This window comes from Python bivittatus, unplaced genomic scaffold (assembly GCF_059951505.1).
Source record: "Python bivittatus isolate LINGU-HERP-01145 unplaced genomic scaffold, Pbiv_v1 ctg000700_np1212, whole genome shotgun sequence".
Classification (NCBI taxonomy): Eukaryota; Metazoa; Chordata; class Lepidosauria; order Squamata; family Pythonidae; genus Python; species Python bivittatus.
Genome location: NW_028277098.1, coordinates 36,563,628 through 36,587,938, shown reverse-complemented (window position 1 = coordinate 36,587,938; position 24,311 = coordinate 36,563,628). Strand labels below are relative to the sequence as shown.

The 24,311-nt window shown below is 34.4% G+C and overlaps 1 protein-coding gene across 1 annotated transcript in view; it reads left to right on the top strand.

The window, feature by feature from the left end:
• The window catches only part of LRRC7 (leucine rich repeat containing 7), a 128,196-nt gene that overhangs the window by 31,398 nt on the left and 72,487 nt on the right, over window positions 1–24,311 (top strand). The window contains exons 6-7 of the mRNA XM_088153812.1: window positions 22,457–22,520; window positions 23,198–23,272. Coding sequence (XP_088009938.1) covers window positions 22,457–22,520; window positions 23,198–23,272 — 139 coding nt within the window. The remainder of the gene's footprint in view (window positions 1–22,456; window positions 22,521–23,197; window positions 23,273–24,311) is intronic.

Below are 24,311 nucleotides of genomic sequence, written 5' to 3'. Positions count from 1 at the left end.
AAAAGTGCTATAAAGCATTGCTAATTTTTTAAATAAATATTACTGACTAAAAGTAATAAAGCATTTGTACCAGTCCATGAAATATTTTATCACTGTGTATTTGGGAGCTGTAAATGTCAAAAGACTTTTTCCCATGGTCTAACCCAACTAACTCTCTTATCTAGAATTTTTAAAGGGGCATGTGGAATACTTATGTATTATTTAAGCCATGGCTTAGAAATCAAGTATATCCTTGGCATCCAAAGAAGATTTAACCCCTGAGATCTCATGTTAATGTCAGAACTTGATTTAAGAAAGTGGTTCCCTAAGTCTTTGGTAAAAAGTTCTAGTTGGTATAGTTTGAACAATAAATTGTGTGAACATTCCACTTTACTCCTCAATCATTGATGGTTATTTAACTTATTGTTAGCCTTAAGATAGTTCTGCACGCACAATGTGACAGCAGTGGGTCATTCACTTTTTACTGTATTTTCTGAAAATGAGGCAAACATATTTTTGAATATAACCATTTTATTCGACTAATTCCCATTGACCATAAAGGCCATCATGCCTAAGATCCATTTGTACCTGAGAGTGACACCTGTAGTTTGAAAAATTAAGCCCTGGAGTGCTTTGTAGTAGATTGGCCTGTGGAAGCCTCATGCTCTGTAAATATTGCTCAAATGACATCAACCTGCTAATATCAGACCCCTCCTAGCAAGGTACAAGTAAGGAAAAAGAAATACGCAGACTTCTATAAGGTGTTCTTAATGTCATGGTTAGAAGGTACTAGTAACCACAATAAAATTTCCAGCTCTCATTTATTTATTATTTTATTGTGGATTATCTTTGACCAATCTGAATCTTTTCTGGCCATGCTAATGCAGCTTGGATCAAACTACTTCCTTATCTCTTGGTTATTTATGTCCAACATTCCTTCCGTTATGTTCCCAGCCCCTCACAGTCTTTTGCACCTTGAGACAGTCACACATTTAGAGCAAATGCCTGCAGGAAAAAATATTTGCACATATGACTGTACATACGTTGTTATCCATGTCAGCAAGCTCCTGATAATACTGAATGAATGTGTGAAGGGCTGCAGGAGAGATGCTTTTCAAGCAGTATTATCAGAGGTGACTCCTTCCCGTAGTGAGCCCTGTTGATTTTATAATGTCTGAAAAGGATTTTTGTTCCCATCTGTTTCTCTCTCTCTCTCTCTCTCTCTCTCTCTCTCTCTCTCTCTCTCTCTCTCTCTCTCTCACACACACACACACACACACACACACACACTTATTTTTGTTGGCCATATTAATATATGTAATCCATTAAACACTTATTGGAGTCCTGAGGAAGTGTCACAGAAATAAATTGCCAGGAATATAACTGACGCCATTAAAATATCCTAGGTATCAGAAGATTCAATAATTTCTATGTTGAGGGTGGGTGGGAGGAATATAGGAAAAGGAAGAACTATTGTTATCCCAATTGCACTGACTAAGGAAATCCTCCAGCAAGAAAGGCTAATTAGTTACAATTGTTGGCACACCTAATGGAAAGTTTTGCAACATTTCAGAAGCAGTTCTGGACTTGTTTATCATCTTGATGGCTAAATCAATTTATTTGTGGTTCTGTGCTGTTTTATTTGAAGCTTGATCAATGTTCTTTTGACTTTTTGCAATGCTCCAGCTCTGCAGAACACATGGACAGTCTGTTTTGTCATTGGTTGGAACTCTTGTCTTGTCCATTGCAAGGTTTCAGCAGCCAGATTTCTCTTACTGTCTCCCACACCCATGCCCTGTATAGCTTCATCATGGTGCTCATCATAACTGTGCAAGCATTGTTTAAAATGCGCCTTCCCTCCTTTCCCATTTTCCATTCTACTGGGGAAAGTGCCTACTTACAAAACTGCTGACATGCTATCATTTCATCATCACAGTTTATAAGAGGCTTTTAAATGCAACAAGTTCAAATGCAACCATAAAAGTTCTCCTACTCAGATTTTATTTTATTTTTTGCAAGCAGCCAAATAAACGCTGGATTCGCTTAATGACTATGTGGTTCACTTAATGACTGCAGTAATTCACTTAATGACAGCAGCAAAAAAGGTTGTAAAATTGGGCATGATTCACTTAACAACTGCATTACTTAGTGACAGAGGTTCTGGTCCCAATATTGGTTGTAAGTCGAGGACTACCTGTAACTAAGCTTGCCTCATTTAATATTTTTCCTAAATACATATATGAATTTTTTAAGAGAACTTTCATAACAGATATGCAGTGTATACTCTGAAAGACACTGTCTTGTCTTCTACATTGTAATAAATCATTATTGAATAATAAGATAACTAAGAATTCACACTGCAGATCTTAGAGGCAAAGATGTTAGAAACTCTTTCTTTCAAGCTCTTCCTAGACTAGACAAATTCTTTTATATTTCAGAAACTTTATTTACTATGGCAAAATAGAATTTAATAAGGTTGCCTAAACAATCTCAGAATAAGGGGATCAGCACCTGAACCAAAATGGCAAACTACTTCTAGAATATATGAGCAATTTTATAAACACTGCTCATTGCTGTAAATAATTCAGCCTTCTTCACTGTCAACAATGTGTTACATGTGCATTTTAACAAAACATTTGCCTTCTAAATTTAGAAATCTTGGTATCCTAGTTTTTTCTTTCCAAAATCACCATCTCCAGGGAGAACAGAAAATCTGCTGCTGCCAGTAGTTTACAACACATTTTATTTTAAGGAAAGTAAAACTCGTATATAACATCTATTCATAACATGTCTACTGCAGACAATTCAGAACACAATAGAAATGACTTCAGAAGGTGAATAAACCTACATCAATATTTGATGCTGTATCATGTACTTTACTTGTATAGTCCTATCACCAGTTCATTGTATCTTTCCTCTTCTTGGAGAAGAATAAAAAATCTTTGGATAACATGCATATTAATCTAATGGTTGTGCACTGTCCTCTGTATTAATATAAAATATAAATATTTTTCTTCCTTCCCCAACCTGATGTCCTTCAGTTACATTTGAACTGCAGAAATTTCAATACATTTCCCACTGCATCTGAACCATATCAGGTAGTATGGTAGTACATTTAGCAGTAGATCAATTGATACTACTTTGTGGCATATTTTGTACAGTTATTTTTTTATGTATGTCTTAATCCATAAGTTATTCTGCTTTGATCCAAATATAGTACAGAAGCGACAAGGTATGAGTGTGTAAAGTGTTCCATCATGGAATATTCTGATCCAACACAGGCTGTTTTTGAAATGGGGTGTTCCAAGGGTAGACCATGTCCAAATTACTAAGAATGGCTCATTCCAAGGTTGGGACAGGCCATTTTGATTTTGGAACATTCTGCAATGAAAAGTTTTGCCCGTCCTCCTAGACAGAGCAACATATATTTGTGACCATGAATTGAAATTTTTTAAATTTACTGTTGTGTTTCAGGCATGATAATGGAAGAGCTAGAATGTAATGAAAGATCATATGCTTTACCTGAAATTATTTAAATTCAGACCCTGATTTCTCCAGTTAGGACTGGGAAAGTCTCAAGGTTTGAAACTGTAGAGAACTTCTACAAGGAAGTATAGAATATGCTAATCTAGATGGATTAATGCTATGATCTGATATAGCATAACTCCCTGTGAAAATAGGACATGGAAATTGCAGATGACTTCTACTTCGCACTTTGTACAAATCATTTTGTTATGAATCCTATATTTTACTATTCAGTGGTAAAATTCAATGTATGCAGTGTATTAATTATAGATGTTAACAATTATCCCTTTAAATCACTCTTATATTTCAGTTTTAGATGTTATATACTTTATTGTAAGCAACTGGGAATACACAGATGGGGAAAGCATGAAGTATATTTGAAGGTCCGAAAAATTAAATAATGAACTACTTATTAGTGTTACTAACTACGGCTCAACATTATTTTTTCAGTGCTTGACAGATTATTAATTTCATGGACAACTGGTTTAGGAGAGTTTTAATTTCATTGGTTTGGCTCTCAGGGTATGATGATACACATATTTGATAACTGTTTTAAAATACAGGTTAGACAATTCCCTGAAGAGATCCTATTTATCCAGAGTATCTTTAGAAAAACAGTAGTATTGGATACATAGGTAGAACACCAAGAATAGGCAAACACCAGCAACTCCACCGGGTGATTACTCATCCTTACTGCAAATGGCCAGCTATGCCATAATTCATACTTCAGACAACAGATATCAATAATGAAAACCAGGGATATCTGTAGGAATGTAGCTTATCTAATCCTACTTAATAATGACTAAGGGTGCCACAGTCCACTTGGTAAAGGATGCTGATAGGAACATCCTTAGCATTAACTTTTACGTAAGTTCAGAGCAACTTTTATTTTGCTCTGAATATACATTAAGTTTCAGGCCAACTAAACATTTCTCCTATGTCATTTTTCTCTAAAATACACAATATATTATGATAACAGAAGGACATTTTTCTATTATCTGGATAAGATTTAAAAAAAAAATCTGGAAGAACAAAATATTTAACTTGAGCATTAAGGAATGAATTTCACATTAATTGCATTCTTATAAAGTCAATATTGAATTATTGCAATTATATTTCTAAGCTCAGGAGCTGATTAGTTTTGATTAAGGGGAATTTAATGTGACGGATTATTCATAAGTTGATCACTTATTCAAATTAATGAATTACATAATTAATTTTGATCAATTTATATAAATTTAAGACCTAATTACTGTATACAACAATTTATTTATTGTTCATTATAATTATGAACAATGTAATTAGTTTTGCAGCACTGAACCTCCTTTATCACTTGGTAGGAAAAAAGACTTATTTTTTTCACCAAGGGAATTTATTTAACTTTAAAATGGTAATAACAAATCTCAGATTTCTTTATGGATATGTCCTCTATGTAATGTAAGAACAGTATTAGAAGGAAAACTAAAATAGAAATATGAAGATCCTCTTCTGGTGACTTCATAGATATGTCCCTGTGGTTTTATTGGCAACAATAAAAAGTGATTTGCCATTGTCTTATTTTAGGATACTTTTTTCAACTTCCAAGTCTAATCTATAGTTATATTATTTCACCTGCTAGTCTTCTACTCAAATACTCATCAGGCCTGATCTTGCTTAGCATCCCAGTCCAGACAGAGTTGAAGAGATGCAGAAGGTAAAGATTTGTTCTTAGGAAATCCATGGATGTAAAAGTTGCAAAAGATTCTAAAGGCCTCAAGCGTTCTAAAGATTATGTACATGAAATATATTTCTGATGTAGAAAAAGCAGGTAATCATATTAAAGGGTTTATTTGTAACAAATAAATGGAAACTATATGCTTGTACAATTTTAAACTGTGTCACTTTGATTTACCAATCAGCAAAGGGCTATTTTGAGAGAGAGAGAAGTCATGGGTGTCCTATTTTGTCCTTATTGTTTAGTCTTCCTTTTTTAGTACTCTTTTGATTGAAAGAATACATTCCAGGGGTTCGTTTTCCACTTCATTCAAAAAACTGACAAAACAGAGCAAAGTAGTTTCATTTTTTCAGCCTCAAGCTTTGCAAATAAGATTAGAGCCGTGTAATTGATTGGTATACCTTCATAAACAGTTTCTCCCTGCCGTTCAGATAAGAATGTTTCAAAAATACAAGCGATGGGCTTTATTTCTTTTCTGAACTCAACTTTCAATTCTAGTCAGCTCTAAGTATATTTGTGCCAAATAGGATACTAGCTTAACGTGTGTGCACTAAAGTTCTATCCCTCCCTTTTTGTGTAGTATGTGTTTGAGTGCCTTTGAGTTAGTCTTGACTCCTGGTGATTACCTGGGCAAGTCCATGCAGTTGTCTTAGCAACATTTTTTGGAAGTGGTTTACCATTGCCTTCTTCCTAGGGTTGAGAGAGAGTGGCTGGCCCAAAGACACCCAACTGGCTTTGTGCCTAAGGCAGAACTAGAACTCACAGTCTTTAGCTCTCATATCCCTACTTACTCTTCTAAATTCTACAGTAAAGAAAGGAATTACAGATATAACTGGCATTGTGTCTTTTCTCTCTTAGTCAGAGAAACTGGCCGTTTGCTGGGATCTAGTGTTATGGTATGTGGAAATGACCTTGGGAGACAGGAGGAAGCGTCATGGATTAGACAACAGTCAGATAAGAGGCAGCTGACTCTGCAGAAGGAATGAGGGCATGGCAAATGTCTCAGAAGGGACCCTCCCTAGTTTCTTGGACTCTAAAATTGAGAGGGGAGAGATGTACTTTCAGATTTGCAAGATTCTGTAAATATAACCCTACAGTAAAGTTAGAACTAGTATTTCTGGATGTGCTTCTTGTCTGGAGTACCTTGCAAAGCTGACATCTAGATAGTAAACCTCTGACAAGTAAAACCTTTAATTTGCTTTTCTTCCATCATCTTCAGCCCAACCAAGAGTTCTCTGTGAAGTGTAGATTATGCCTTATACTGGTCTTTTCAGCATTTTTCCCCAGATTATTCCTTCAAATACTCTGTGGACTCTGAACCACTCATGAACAACCTACTTTCAGCAGCACAAACACTGCCTAATCTGCTTGAGGATCTATTAAGCCTAGCCTTCTTGAGGATTGAAACCACAAATTCATCTTCATCAGCCACTAATGCTGTATAAGTCCTTTTTAGCTATTATAGCAGGTAGCCATTTCTCATCTTTTCCTTCCCAGAGTTCTCTCTGAGGTTGTTTTAAAACTCATGGCATGGCATCTGATCTGATACTGATACCAGTCTTGCCTTTCCTATGAAAACTATGCCTTATGAGGATCTAAACTAATTCTGAGCTTCCTGTTCGCAAAGTGAATACAAGCTGTTTTGTTTGGGTGTCTGCATAGATACATGAATATGTAAAGAGCCATGGCTGAAGGTAGGCTCATCATAAACAATAATTGATAATGGGTAGATAAAACCCTTGACAACTTCACAAAAGGCAGTTATGCAGTCCTTTGATTTTCCTAGCATACATATATTGTTTATTGTTTATAGTTTTGTTGTTACTGTGCTGACAACTTTTTAAAGTTTTAGAAATTCAATAAAAAATTTAAAAACATCTTCTCAAAAGTGAATCAAAAATATCCAGTTTTCCCTATATTTTTTGTATCTCTCAATCATTTTGCTTTATTCAAGTTCTTAATTTATTCATTCTATTTCCCTGTTTTCTTCTCAAGAATTAATCAGCATTCCATATCATTGTGAGGGCTTTTAAAGAAGTGTTATTATAGTTCTGTATTCCTTGGGGTTATATATCATGTCTGCATCTTGAGCATGATTAATATGATTTTATTCTATAAGCATGAGTCCTTGAAGTGCTTAATTGGTACTAGAATTATTATTTAATACCTAGGAGAAGTTGAAATTTTGATTGGAAGGATGTACAAATGTACAAGAGTGGAAAAACAGCAAAAATCTCCCATTGGGGGGAGATGGGTGGGGGGCAAATTTAATAAATAAAAGAGATAATCAAAATATAATGTTTAGTAAAGATACCATATCAATTTTGAGGGCCTAACAAAAAGGAAATGCATCATCAAGAAGAGTCCCTTATAAAAACTGGAGAACCTATGTAATTGCAAACTACTATTTTTGATATTTTCTTGAATTACTTTTAAAACTACATGAGCTTTATCTTTAAATTATGAAAATAATCACTGTTTCTCAGTTTCAACAGCATGTTCATTCAGGTCCACATTCAGCCATGGAAGATCACAGGGTGTTTTTAGGCCAGTCATTCTCTCCAACCCATCCTACTTCACAGAGTTATTCTTATGGGAAAAATGGGTGGAGGAAATGCTATGTATGCTGACTTGAGCTTCTAAATGAAAGGTAGATTATAAATCTAACATACAAACATTATTAGTAGTGAATGGACAGGCAAGCCCTGACTCCTACATTCACTCTTGCAGGATTTTGGCATGCAAAAAAGCAGATCCCTTCAAACCCCTCTCTTTCTGCTAGAGGGAAGAACAGTGTCTTTTTAAAATCAAGTTGCTGGATGAGAGGGAGGAACCAGTGGAATTTAAATCTTCCATCAGATTTAAGCTGGAATTTGCAGGAGGAAGGAATTCCAGGAAATAAAGTGGCAAAGGAGTAACATCTGTTTCAAGAGCTTTCTCTTCACTAAACATTCTTAATAAATTGTATGCTTTTGGGCAATTTGGAACCTCTTGATTTACAGTGGTTATATTCACTACTGACCATGAAGAAGCACTATGCAACCTCTTAGTTTTCACTGTACTACCTATATTCAAGTTCTTCTAGTGGGCAGTAGTGAGTATAACCACTGTAAGACAAAGCTATACAAACTTAGGGAGAGGTCTTGAGGCTTCTAGGATGAGGCCCAGACAGATTACCATCTGTAGCTCTCTAGTCTGAGAGTGCAAATACTGTAAATAAGAAAGGAAGGTGTACTGTTCATAACATCTATTGGAACCTTTTATAACAGAGTTGCTTTTCTTGTATCTGGAGTTTCTTTCAAGATACTGCCTGTGATTTTAGGAGTGCTCTATTTTTAGCTTCTACATGTCTAAATGTTTTATATCTGAATATTCCAAGTTAAAAAGGATTTTTTATCTTTTCACTTTTCTTTTAATCAAATTTGATTCTATTTATATCTTGTGAGAGTAATCAGTCTCCCAAAGTTGATTTCCCTAGTTTCATGCCAGTGCACAGGGTCACATGGTGGCTGTAGAGTTTAGTTCTCTTTTATCATTTTTTTCCCATTTTATATTTCAGTAAGATGTTATGGGGCCCTATCTCTGCTCTGCAGGGAGGATGTCAGGTAAAGGTAAAGGTTTCCCCATGGAAATTAGGTTATTACAACAGTCAATATCAAATCAGACATCAAGGCCAAATGTGAAACTAGGGTTTGTTCACCCAGAAGGCTTCTGGGAGAGGAAGTGTAAGACCTCAGCCTTATACCCTACATGCTCAGCCATACTGCTGCTACCCAGTAACAGTGGTGAGATAAGTGAACACTAGGGAAACTCCAGGGTCATTTTTTTCCTTTTTTAAAAAAAGTTTTCTTTTTTAAGATGTTTTGGGCCTGACACATAGACAAGAGTCTAAAACCAAGATAGGTAGACAGGTTCCACCCCTCCACCCCTTCATTCTTCTTTTTCTTAAATCATTTTTAGTTTAAAGTGACTTGTACCCAAAAGATGTTTTCATTTTTAGCTTCTGGATTTGACCCACTTGAGTTCAAGAAATGAGAAAGCCAAGCCCAGATATGATGAAAAAGAGTAGAGCTGGAATTCTGGAGGGAGAAGGAGGAAAACCTTAACAAACTGGAACAAACAGAAATTTTTTAAAGGTTGGAGCTAGAGACAGAGAAGTGGATTTTTCAGTCAGAAAGGGTGAACCTAAAGAACGGGGTATCTTCTACTCCAACAATCCAACACTCCCAGCAGCTCTTGCAGAAAAGTACACATTTCTAAAATACAGGGAGAGTGAAGATTCCATCTGTTTCTTGAAAAATTTTGAAATCTATCAGTTGAAAAAGAACTCTGGCCTGGGACCTACTCCTCAGTCTTGTTTCACCTTATTACAGCCATTTAACCTTATTGTGTGTTATTTTTTTTGCTTTGCAAAAATGGATATAATCAGGCAGTACAATTTCTAGTCCAGATTATCTTGAAAATGTATCGCTTACATAGATATCCATTATATTATATATCACTGGCTATTCTAAGCAGTGTATCAATTCTTCTTCTGAGGATTGTTTCATTACTTAGTTATTTATTTGCTATATGACTGTAGACCGAAAGATAACATAACAATCAGTCCAATGTACCTAAAAGCAATTTAAAAAAGACAAAATAATAAAATACATATGAACTTCATAAACCAATAAGTTTATCTAAATCTGTTCTTTTTTTTAAAAAAAAATATTTTTTTTATTTTTACAACAAACACAAAACATACATGAACAAACAAAAACATAGAAAGGCATAAAAAAAGCATCTTCCGTTTTATAACGTGTGTCAACCAGTTACCAACTCGTTGGTGCCCCTTTCATAATCTTAAATTCTCATATCATCTATTCAAAATATACTTGTATACTTATCAATTAACAATTATTAATCATTCATAGCTAATCTATAGAATCATTTATTACAAGAAATTTTAACTTTCAATAGGATTAGTAATACATTTTCATCTATCGATTATATGTGTATATATATAATAATTAATATCAAATTTCTATTATAAAATTTCCTAATCCATTACATTACTATATTTTCTCAGTGTCATATAAAATTACTTATCTTCTTACTCTAATTTCAAATCTCAATTTAACTCATCTCTGCACATTCCATAATTTTCAATAACTTCCTCCTGCATAAGTACTTTTTAATTTTTCCAATTCTTAAAAGTTACAGTTCTAACCAGTATCAGTTACAATATCAGTTACAGTTCTAACCGGGTTACAGTTCTAACCAGATTCTTCACTACATGTTTCAACAAAAATGTCTCTAGTTTAAAATCTATATGTTACTATATTCAACCATGTATAAATTTTAGTCTAATCTCTTGAAACATTTACAATCAAATACAATTTTTAACTACATATCTCAGATTTATACTTTATTCCAGCGCTTGCATAATTTTGAGTTCACCCTTTTCATTCAATATCCCAAAATATTTAGCTGTTTATTCCTTTTTCTATATTATTGGATAAGAGAAAGCAATAATAAATGTCCTTTCAAACATTCTGCTTTTTGAAGCTTCTGTCAGTTCCATCATTGTTGTATTCCCCTCTTTTTTTCTTTAAACATCTGAAGTAGTTTCTTTCAATATTGTTTTACTTCTTCTTTTTTGTGCATTCTCTTAATACGATTTTCCATTATAATCTTGTATAATCTTTTTCTCACCCTCAGTGCCAAGAACAAGTCTGTCCCTGTTCATTTATCAGTTGATTAACCCTTTTAATTCTCAGTTTATAAGCCTCACAATAATTCTGTTTAATGTTTCTGATTTCTTGTACTATTTCTTCCTTTTCCATTGATCCCGTTTTATGTTTAATTAAGTCCATTTTAGCTTTAATATCTTTTTTTCTTTTTTTGCGGGAATTTCTGCAGCTCTTCTTCCAGTTTTTTATAGTCATCCTCAATAGTTTAAAGATCTTTTTCTGCATTGTGTTTCTCGTATAGTTTATTATCTTGATAAACCTTCATTGAGTCAAAGGATTCTTTATCTTTGTTCTTGCCAAAAATAAGAAGAAAAAAAAGCAAGAGAAGAAAAAAAAAAAAGAAGAGGAGGGAAAAGACTAAGTCTCTTTAAAAAAAATCCAACTGAGGGGGGAATGGAGAGCAAAGCAGAGCTTCTAGCAGAAAGAAGAGCTACTGCCACTAATCAGGGCTCTTGTGACTAGCTCAAACTTTCCATCTTGATATTTTCAAAATCGCTTTCAACTCCACTTTCTTGTTTATAGTTACGGATGGCACCTGTATAAACATGCACATCCCACTATCTTTTTAGAAAGCACAGGGTCCTTGAGCATGCGTCACAATAGAAGAAAAAAAGCACTACGTCAAGCCTCTAGATGGCAGTGCAACTTTCTTTCATTTACTTTCTCTTAACTCCACTTTCCCCATTTCAAAATCAAAAAGTATAAATTTCTTATAACAATAAAGAAATCTTAGAAAAAAGGCTTAAGATAAAGAGTTATTGAGTATTAAAAAGAAAAAGCCAATCCAGTTAAAAATATATTTTTTTAAGAGAAAAACATCTTGCCAATTCCACTAAAAAGGGAAAGTTGAAAAGAAAAAAAATTTTCCCCCCTTTTTTTATAAGGCTCAATCTCGCCACTTAATCCACTTTTCTTCACTTTTAAAAATCTCTTTAAGTTACTTAAGGTGTTCTCTAAGAATAGTTGGATAGTAAAAGTCCATCTCACCCAGTTGACACCCCTCTCTTCCTTCTTCCTTTGGAGCTGTCCCGGCTTTCGCAGCCATTTTGGCTGCCTCTCCGCCGGCTTCAAGAGCTTCTCCCGGGATCAATCTGGGACTTGCGGCGTCCCTGAGATCCACGGGACGCGCCCTTTGCGATCGCCATCTCTACGGGATGGCTTAGGTCCATTGGGACCGTCCAGGGGAGGAGATATCGACTGCGATCCTGGGAGCCCAGGATCGCCCGCCGTATCGCCGCGACGCCAGCTCCGCCCTCCCCAAGTTTATCTAAATCTGTTCTTATCTAGCCATGAATCAGATCCAACCCATTCTAATAGGCATCGTGATGACACAGAATTTTTTAATTTTCCCAGAAATTTCACTAGCTTGGTCCAACAACAACAACAACAACATCACAATCAGTCAATTGCAAAAGGCAGCTTTACTTGGAACAGCTTACATCCTGCGATGATACCTTTAACACCATCAATAACATCTGCCTATCCCAGGTCCTTGGGAAGGATTTGATAGTTGGATAAAAATACCAAATCCAGTCTAAACAACTGACTGACTGTGCGACCAACAATTTTAAAAAACCTTAGAACTTCTGACTGAGGCCAGCCCAAGCTTTTGCCAATAAGGGGAGAATTTAGCTCTGTGTGTAGGTAAGATATAAAGGGCAACTCAATAAAACCTGTGCAACTATCTCAATCTCTGCCTCTGACCACATGCATAGACATATTTAATATTATTAAATTTCCCCTCCATGTCCTTTGAGAGTAGGGCATTAGATCTTGCCAATGTGAATGCCCTTTTATGAGAAGTAAAGAGGGCAATATAAAAATATTTATGGGTAGTGTAAGGATGGCACCAAGTCTCTTTAGTACTGCTACAAAATTACAGTTCTTTGCTATATAAATCTAAATGAAGCACTCTACTTAACCTTAGGCCGAACATGAATAGGGGGTGGATTGAGAGCCCATAATAGACCAGACCAGAGGCTACTGTATATGCTCCTTCCAAGAAGATGTTAACTTTAGCCCCTTCTGGACTTAGTAGCTAAGGCCCTTCAGAACTATCAGTTTCCGTAGTGCTGTTATTTAGAAGCTAAACTCTGTTCCATGGCTTTTCACCAGGATCATGCTTGACTTTAGGGCTTGAGCATGTTAAAGTGAGCATTAAAGCGAAAGTTAATTGTATGGAACACCAAACAGCCATGTCTTTGGTTCCAAGCTATTACAATTTGTATAAAATAAATTTCTCATTTAAACCAACTAAATATCTTTATAAGCTAATCACTCCTACACATAGAAAAATATATTCCTTAACAGAATTCAGTCTCATCAGCTTTTGTACATAAAATGAGAGGAAGGCATCTCATCTCATTGAGGACAAAAAAAAAATGCCTTAGGCTGACTCTGAAGCATCTTTCTCCAACATCATTCTTTAAGTTTTCATGAGTTGCAAATAACAGTTTATGCTTCGAATTCCTCATTGCTGTGAATAATATATTTATAGCTCATCTAATAACCCATCAGGATTTTCTATTTTTTAAAAATTTAAATATGAATTCTGCATGAATATTAAAGTTTTATAGTTTGGATATTCCCACGTCATTCTTTCAGAAGGTTTTTCTGCATCTGACAATAGGAAGAGTTCATGTTGCACAGCACCAAAAGGAAATTGCAGAAGGCTGTACATATTTCTGTATCAATTAATCTAGGAACTTCACATATCTCATATTTTTAGTTGATAGTGCAATTTCAAACATGCTTAACTTGGGGTGGTTCATGTAAAGAGAGTCTGCAGGAAGTGTCTCATATCTTAAATAATTACACTTGAGTGATAGGGGGTTAGGATTGATAATGAAGCTCAAGCTCATATACTTTGGTCACCTAATGCGAAGAGAGGACTCTTTGGAAAAGACCCTGATGCTGGGAAAGATTGAAGGCAAAAGGAGAAGAGGACGGCAGAGGATGAGATGGTTAGATAGCATCACTGAAGCAATGAGCATGAAACTGAGCAAACTGAGGGAGGCAGTGAAGGACAGGAAGGCCTGGCACAATATGGTTCATGGGGTCATGAAGAGTCGGACACGACTTAACGACTGAACAACAACAACGATAGGGGGTTGCTACCCCCACTCCAATCTATCTAAGAGGATCGGAACTATAGAATATATCGAGGTAGAAGTTGTATCTTCCTTTATGGACATTTTTTTTTAATGTAGCATTTTTACATGTATGGAAACAGAAAGGGATAGGATTCCATGCCTTTAAAGGCCTATGCTGTAATTCCAACAGTAGGTGCGAAGATCTGATGATTGTCAGAGCATGTGAATGCTATTGTATTTATGTATACCATTTATTTCCCGAATAACAAAATCCAGCGCCTTAAAAGCAAAAGGAAATTAACCCTATGGAAAGCATAATATGTTTCTCAGCCATTCCCATATATTTGTACAAGTATCCAATCACACAAACCGCAAAACAATTACATGGAGGAACAGTCACTATTCATCATTATTTAGTTGTAGCAGTTGAGAACTTCTTAAGCCAATAAATCAGCCTCACCATATGCAGATGTATTATTATTAGAGTATCTTATCTGAATTATCAATAATAAATAAGAAAGCAAATTTTGGGATATGTTCAATTATATGTATCCATTGGCAGGGTGGCACTTACCATCAGAATATACTTCTCCCCTGGACACAATGCAGATCTGTTCAGTGCAGATACCTAACCTTGCATTTATCTTTTTGTAGAATCTATAGTGAGTCTTCTAAAGGAGGGACCAGTAACAAATCTGAATTGATGGAACTACTGCTAGAAAACAGAAAGAGATTTTTCGAAATCTTGATTCTGTGGGCTTTTTTAATATAGTTTCCAGCTAAAAGAGAACATTTGGGAAAGCTAATCCTTCTTCTAGTCTCCTATCAGGCTATGAAAAATGTAGCTGAATAACTTGTAGTTGATTTACAGTTTCCAATTTATTGACAAGGATGTGCTGAAGGTGTTTTCAGTTGTCTAAAACAGATTTAGAGTGCTTGTAGTAGGTATAGTGTTGGGGTCAGAGGTGAGAATCTTGGCATTTAACACCAGCAGCAGCGTTCTGCACTAACTGAAGTTTCTGAAGATAGGATATATTAAAGTGAATCCAGCATAGATGAAAGATGAAACAATTGCATGTAAGAGTACGGCCAAATAGCCTGCCTCAATAGCAGGGTCTGTATATTAGTTAAAGGTCAAAAAAAGCTCTCCTGGAGAGAATTGCCTCCTGGATATTATAAAAGCAAAGGAGAATCCGAGAGCATCTCCAAACTATAGAACTAATCCTTCAAGAAGAGTATAAATCCATCCATAACCATTTCTCCCTAGGCAGTTAGGTTTCCTGGCTAAAACCATTTCTTTGCCCAGATTTAATTGCTGTGCATTTACTCCCATCCAGTCCAGTAGTGAGTGACCTCCAATACCATTTAGGACTTCAACATCCTTCTTAAATTGCAATAGTAAAGGTCCTGGTGCTGACAATCATTTGCAAATTATAGTGAATTACACATTTGTCCATTGAAAAGAATATGTAAAAAGCAAAAAGACTTAAGTTTTGTACAGAACAATTTTCTTTGAGTTGTATTTGATAATAAAATTAGTATATAAAAGGTAATTCAACTCTAGAGCAAGACCAAAATAGTATTGTTATGACAACATATTTAAGAGAATTTTAATCTGTTTATCATAGATACAGTATAATCTTAAACTTGTTTGTTTAGTGGAAATAAGCTCCACTGAGTTTAATGAAGCTTACTCCTAGGTAAGGGTTTATTCATTTACAGCTTTGGTACTGGTGGACATTTAATGCAAATAGAATCACTGTAGATCCCAAATGAATTGTAGAATTCAGCTTTTTTGATGCTATATTGGTGATTGGTGAGAAAAAAATACACCTAAAGTGTTAACACATTAGGGGTTTCTCAGAGTCAAATCCCAGTTTTCATAATCTTCACATTTTATGTATTTGTTTAATATTCTTTCATGTAAGCTTCATGTAATGTAATCTGGAATTTAAAATATTACACATTTTAGTTTTCAGTGAATGCCTTCAATGGCTCAGATACTAGATTTCACCATGTAAGAGTTCATTCAGAAAGGTTTATCACATGATAATCAAACACAAAGCACAAGAAATTTGTCTGGGTTTAGAGACGTATCTAGGCTTAGAACGCTACTAAAAATAAGATGTTATAACTAGCTCTTTAGGTAAATCTCTTTCATGACCAAAACAATTTTAAACCCTTAAAAAGGAGGAATATTTTTAAGAAACTGAGACTTTCTAAGAACATTTCCTAGCGAAGAAATTTTTTTTTCCCCATCTTGGGCCTCTGCAATTTTATTCTGGTCTAAGGAAGGGGGAAATCTCTCTTTTCAGTCTCCAACTTTCTAATTTTGTTGTAGGATGACTTAGAAAAACTGGAAAAAATAATTTCAAATTCTTTCCTAATGTTGTAAGTCAGCTGTCTCTCTTTTAAGTGCCATAATCCATTTGGTAGTTTTAGTCACCTCTTCTGCTCAAGCAGTTCCATCTTTTTGGGCATTGAAATTGATTTTTCTCATCTTAGCGTGTGAAGATCGAGAGTGTGCCCCTTGCCCCATCGCCTGGGAGAGTACAATGGCACCAACAGCAGAGGATGTGAAGGCAGCACCTTTTCGAGCACCTGAAATGGCAGCATCAGGAGCATCAGCACGAGTAGACTGTGTTGAGGTAGTTCTCCCATGCTAATACTATGAAACCAAAACAGTTTGGGGATACTACAATGCTGATGGAGGCTGCCTCTTACTAGATAATCTTTGTGCCAAATGTTTGCTATGTTTTAGAATATGCACTTTTCCTTTGAGAAGAGAAGATGCCCTTTCCAAACTTAAACTTCTACATAGGATAACTTTGGGCCAGTTCCCAGGAACTTTATCACTGAAGAGCAGTGTTACTAATTTGCATTTTGGTCAAAGCAGCCATTTTGCTTCCTGTAATTCTAAAAGTGAAAAAAGTAATGAATTTTAAATTACTCATAATAGGTTAAATGTAGGAAAATCATAGATAGCTTTTCAAGTCTCTATTAAATTTGCTTTTAAAAGTTTGCTCATGGATGATTGGAGGTTACTTTTGTATTAAAAAAAAAAAACGAAGTTTAGAAAAATTTGCACCAGTGTAGACTTGTAAGAGAGAGATGGAAATCTTAGGCCCTTCCTAGCAAAGAAGCAAGAGAGGAAGTATGAGTGACTTGTTTTTCATATTCTCATATTCTGGGTTGCACTGAACTTAAAAAGATCTGCATATCTTCAATGAGGAAATACATGTTTTTTATCTAAGAGAGGAATATGCACATCTTCCTCTTAATAAGATATGAAGATTGAGACAGGAGGCCGAAGTCACTCATGTTTTCTCTCTTGATTACACTCTGGATTTTTTATAATAAACAGATTTGTATATAAACAAAGGAGTATATTCTGCTAACATTACTATTTTTCAGTTACAGCTAATAATGTAGCTATTGTGTGGGGTTCTCTAACCAAGTTTATGTTTGGATGATATTGTGCATTAGAAGAATATAAAGTTTACTATGCATTTTAAGCTTAAGGCTGATTACAATTTGCTCTGTTCTGTAGTTTATATTAGTCCAGTCATTTTGAGAGGCATTTATATATAGTACAGTATTAGCACAGTATCACTCACTACACTTGCACATCTATTGGTGTGTGTGTGCACGTGTGTTTTGTTAAGTGATGTACACTTTCACTGGCATCATTTAAAATATGTTCAGATTTGTGTTTTAAAAGATCGATAATGTGTTGTTGATAAAGGTAGGAGTGGATTATGGTGAATTTAAATAACAAATAACTGCAGATGGATGATTTGAACGAAGTTTAGCGAAACTGGTAATGGTCGTAAAATATTAAAAGGATGGATGTTGAATTCTTTTTAATTTATTAAGGAAAAAAATCATAATTTTTATGTATTAGGACCATATCAGTACTGATAAATGAAAATATAGATTACTTTTTTCCAATGTGTTGAAATGGAAACATTAGAGATATTTTAAATGTTACCTAATGATCTCTCCTTCTCTCCATTTTCTGTATACCAATATGATCTTGCATAGTCATTAATGCTCCACAAGGTGGGATATCACATATTTACTTCTCATATACATTTACTTTACAGTGCCAGTGAGAAAGTAGGAACAAGTTGCTCTTGAGTCCATCTTAAGGGGACCATTTTTCGTTTTCTAGATTCTCACTATAATGCTGTTGTTACTTGGAAAATACAGTTATTTATCTACAGGAGCAATTCACAGTAGGATGCTGTCCAGAAATTGGTTGTACTTGAAATTTAAATGTACCTATTCAAGATATAAAGTGTATGAACACAATATACGTATCATTCAGGTATGTTAATCAGAATGCTAGGAGAGAGTGAATACTTAGTGAAATTCGAAGTTTGATGCTGTGTAATTTCTGAAGCCAGCTGATTTCAAATCAAAATGTAGAGAATCTTTTCAGTTTCACCTTCATTAATTAATACATTACCAATTCATTGGGATTTCAGCGTTATGATCTGTATTTAATTGGCTAGGCTAAAATATTTCTACTGTCTGTAAGTATATCTGTTACCAAACATGATAGTTAATTTACTTTAATATGTAGATGTTATTACATTTGTACTGTCTTTTTAGAATTATATATGTAGAAAATATTGATTTAAATATTCTGGTTCTTATGTATAGATTCTGTAGTATTTTTGAAACAAAGATTTTAAATATTGGACTGGGAAACAAGTAAGTGAAAGATAAATAGCTTTTTCAAATAAATCCTTGAATTACAGCCCAATTAAGCTAGCAACTCATAGTATATTATGTAGTTTTAGATAATGTTTCACATAAAAATGAGTCTGTGCTTAATCTGTGCAGTAAAACCTACTTGAGACTATTTTGAATCAACTGTTATTGGGGAAGTTCATTATGGATATATTTTATGTTTCATATGACATATGAAAAGTCACCCCTGAGAATTGCCCTTGAATCTTCATTGTATTTGAGGATTTAATATGCCTCCTAATTCAGTCTCTTAATTTTTAGTTTAGTCCTTTTCTCATAGGTGTAGAGCATGTAGGTGCCTCTGAATAGGATTCCATTGGTAGAAGCATCTAGGTTCTAACAATCAGTTATGACTTTTGCTGTGGTCATAAGCATTCCTGATATTCTTAGCAGCAATACTTCTAGCTTCCATTCAGCCCAACAGAATGTATTTATTTTTCAGTATGCATAGGAGAGAAGAAAGTCTTGCAAGTCTTCTGCAGACAAGACAGAGGCATTGTCTAGGATCACTCAGTACCTCTGTTGCTAGGTTTCTTGGTAATGAGTTATCATGGCCTCTGAATCAATTAGGCATATAAGTGGAACTTTGGCTAGTAGTATATGAATATTTTAAGAATGTTTTCAGACCCTGCCAACTTAGTGTTAATACTTTAATACTTGTATTCCTCTTTGTCTTACCCCTAATATTTGTAAGTAAAATATTTAATGTTTTATAATATTAGTGTCACTTAATCCTAGCAGTTTCTTGAAATACAAGTGTATCCATCTCAATGGATTTGAAATATAAAATATACATCTGATTAGGATTTTAGTATAAACTGTATCCATTTCGTGATATAGCCAGTGAACTTCATTCAACCAGTTGGTTTTACATATATTTACCTTGCTATCAGTATCTCCTATATTTTCAGGAATAATATTTTTTTTATAATTTTTGTTGAAAATTTTTACATAATTAAATGATAAACAAGAACAAATGTATAAAAGAAAAGTAGAAAAAGATAAAAGAAAAAGTGCAGAAGTGCAAAAGGAACAGAGAAAGAGAGAAAGAGAAAAAAGAAAAGTTAAAGAAGCAGCTTTCAATCTTCTTTACAGCAGTTACAACCAACTTTTATTATTTCTCCCCCTTTAGACCTACATTATATAGTTCCCTTCTTCCCATATTCAACCCCCTTTAATCAGCAAACCCAGAAATCACCAGTTCATTTGTATCCATTTTCAGCAAAAAGTCCAAAAAAAGTTTCCAGTATTTTATAAAAGTAGTTATTGTTTTGTCCTTAAAGAAGTCAATTTTACCATCTCTGCAAGTTCTGCCATCTTCACAATCCACTCCACTATCATGGGTACTTCTGTATTTTTCCATCTTTGTGCAACTGCCTTGCTGCAGTTACCATATATAAAACCAATCATCCATAAGTCCTTTCAAATTGTATATCCATACGTTCTATTAAAAATATTCTGGTTTCATCATAGTATTCGTTTTTAAAACTTGTTACATCATCATATGTATTTGTGTCCAGTATTTTTTCGCTTTTTCACATGTCCACCATGCATGATAAAATGTCCCTTCATGCAGCAGTCATAATTTAAAGATGTCTCATCAGCGCTCATCCAACAGTGACGCTCAGAAGGATCTAGCTGTTTCTTGCTGCTTCGATCTTCCTGACCCCAGTATACAGTATATGGCATAAGTTCCCAAGTACTCACTTGGGCTTCCTGTAAGGAGACATGCGTAAGATTGGATCATTAGTTATCATGTGCTGTTGCTGGACTCCTTGCCTCAAGTTCCATGCCTGCCATATTGTCCCTACCCTGATTTATTCTTCCAAGACTAAGTACACAGTCTAAAAATAAGATTGGGTAAAATTCTCTGACCTGCTTCCTGTGAGGTCAACATTTATCTACAGCAGTGTTAGTGCTGATTTGCTCTTATATAATTATTTGAATCTCCATAATGCTAAAATAGCTTGTTGTTCAAAAGGCTGTATCTCAAAGAAATGTCAGAGAACCATTTTGTAATTATAAAAGGCAAATGGAGTATACCATTGAGATAAATAATTTACGCCAAATAAATGCCTCACTCATGCTCTCAGTGAATTTAACAGCGATGAATAAAACTTTTAAAATAGGAAGGAAGGAAGGAAGGAAGGAAGGAAGGAAGGAAGGAAGGAAGGAAGGAAGGAAGGAAGGAAGGAAGGAAGGAAGGAAGGAAGGATCATCATATAGCATGTCACTGTTCTGTAGATACAAATAAAGCTTCTCTACATATCAGTTAATTTCTTTTTTTATTAATGGTTGCCCAAATTGAAAAGACATTTGGAAGAGAAGCAGCTATCAGTTTATTCATGCCTCCAGCCATGATCAGTCTAGTGTGCTTATAATAGTGATTAATTGCCTATTGAGAGAAGGAATCAAAGGAACAGAATGGAGTATAATCAAGTGAAAATTAAGAATAGAAAATATTACTTTGTGTGGTCAGATATTAAGTTCATTTTTTTTAAGTCAATTTCCTTTTGGAGGAGGATGCTTCTTATATGAACTCTCTGATGTCTTGTTGATTATGTTTTAAAATGTTAATAAAATGTAAAGGGGGTACAAAACGAATACAGTTAGACAGGCAGTACCATATATATAGAAGTAGTTGAACTATACAAAACCCATTAGTAATAGGTTGTATAAGCTTCCAAGTCAAACAGTGACAGGATTTTAGATTTATTTGCACCAATACTCTGTACAATTGTATTTTACTCTAATCTTTTTCTCCCTGCTACTTTTTCTGATCTGATAATCTGAAGACCATTTTGGCAGAGAATTATCAAAGCATAAGTTCAACGCATCTAGAGAACATCATTGGGACGACTGATCCAGATATTGAAGTGATGTGTTCCATTGTTTGCCCAGTAGTTAGCATTGATTGTTTAATATTGTTACAAATAACAAATATTTTGGTATTAAAGTATTTGTTATTTGTAATAACAAATGAGTATTGTTAATACTCGAACAATAAAGGGGAAATAGTATAACATTCACAATGAGGGAAAACTCAAGCCAAAATAATTTTTATTACATTTTTAGTATTTAGCATATGTATTATAGTATTGCAAAATATGGTTTTAGATGTTCATATAGACCATGTACAGTGGGCTTAGTATATTCATATAATATATTTAATAGGATATTTTCAGTACTTTGAGACTGGAAAATTGCCCAATCTGTTATTACAGAGTGCTAGCTTTCTGATCCAGAATTTTCTTGGTAAATGTAGGTGTGGGGTTTGCATTAATCTTTTTCCGTTCATCAAAATGTTCCTTGAAGAGGATCAAATTCTGATTCTTCTACAGATCTAACATCTCAGTTTAAATGAAATGAGAGCCTGCTCACAAAAGCTCACATATTTTAAGCTTTAGGGTTCTCAGTTTCACAGTAAGACTGTGTGTCCCAAATTACCTTTATAATAAAAACAGCAATTTCTTAATAAGATGATGATGATGATGATGATGATGATGATGATAATAATAATAATCCTGACTGCTGTGGCTTGTTTAGTTTTAACAATGTGAGTAACAATGCATACCTTATCGCTTTGCATACTATAAATGTACTAAAATTATTATTAGGTAAAATGCTTATAATTTGTCTTTGCTTTTTTGTAGGTCAATGCACAAACTGACCCAGCTGGAGAGGCTTGACCTGGGTAATAATGAATTTTCTGAGCTGGTAAGGAACATTTGTTCAAAAGCAAGCAAACAAAACATTCTAACAAAAGCAATCATTTAATATACAAATCCTCAAGACTAGTGGCAGTCATTTAATATCCAAATCCTCCAGTCTAGTGATCCTTATGCTCTGTAAGGCAAATTTGCTGCCTTCGGAAAATAAGTAGCTGTACTGTTTTGTTTCCCTTACATGTAGAACAAAGTTCTGTTTTGCATGGGTAATTTAAAAAATCAGCTATGGAGTGGTGATGGATTTATTTCTGCATGTGAACTTTTTTTTTAAGAATAGACTAGGAGAATCAGAAATACAGATATTTATTTGTTTATTGCACCTAGTGCTCTAAATTTTGTGGTTAATATGGGAAAGTGCAGATGGTGGTGTAGGATCTTGCTTTAAAGCAAAGTAACATAGAAATTATGAAAATAAAGGCTTATACTTTCTATAACTCCTAATATTTAAAAGTTTAGAATGTGTGAAATTCTTGTCCAGATCTACTACAGTTATTTGGGCTTGTAACAGTTTCTTCCCAGTTCTAAAGAACATGAAACTGATACTTAGTTGACCAGCTGAGGTATAGACTGATGAAACCATTCTTAAACACAAATATGAATATCAGTATTACTTAATGTAATAATCACTTAAGATTGTATGTTTATATAAAAGCTGCTTTTTTATAGCCTGAGGTCCTGGAACAAATACAAAACCTAAAAGAATTATGGATGGACAACAATTCACTTCAAACATTACCTGGGGTATGTGTGTATATATATATATATATATACATAAGCTATATAATATTGCATAATTGTATAATAAATGTATTTTGGAAGTGCAGATCATTTTCCTTTATTGAGGTTAGTTTGGATATAAGGTGTCATTCCATAGCAATGTGTATATAGTAAAACGTTGATCTGTTCCAGGAAAGTACAATTCAATCAAATGTTGAAAAGGTATAATTGTAGTTTTGTTTTTAAAATGAGATATATCATTTTTAAGAGCTTATGTGTGTAATCTTGAACTAAGTTTAAAAATATATCCTATGGTATCTTCCCTGCATATATAGCTGAAGAATGTTTGGCTGATAAAAACTCTTCCTATATGATTCTCAAAGCTGGATTTTTGTTTTGGGGTTGTTGCTCCTTTTCCACTGCTAATCTTGCATAATTAATTTTAAGAGCTCTTATTAATGCACTACAGCAGCTTTGGAACAGCATCTTAATAAGAGAGAAAACTCAGTAGCCCTTCAGAAAGATAGAGCTTTCCTATTTGAGGGATCTCAGTTATAGAGAACCTGAGGCTCACTTGACTCTGTTGAGAAACTTACAGTGTTTTTTAGTATTCGCCATGCTGCTCGGAGTTGTCATTCAAAAATGTCTTGAACATTCTGATTTATATATTCAAAACATGTATCTTTTTATTTTATTTCATTTTATTGAAATTACAGACAAATACCAATTGTTTTAATATTTGTAAGACAGATCAAATGAATTAAAAGAACATATAAAATAAAATAACACATGAGATTAACATCAAATAAGGTAGGGTCAAATGTGTGCTTGTGTGGATAAACATCAGTAGTAAGACAGTACATAGTATTAAGGTTTATAGCAAACAACTTTATAGTCCCCAAACAACCAGGCATTCCCTAAACAAATTTAAAGCCATTGGCTTCTGACGGCAATTGCAATAAAGCAAAATTTAGCACTCTTTTAGATATTTCAGTGGAGGTGTGCCAATAAAAAGTGTACAATCTCAGACTCAGACCAGTCCGTACACCTGACAAGAAGAGGC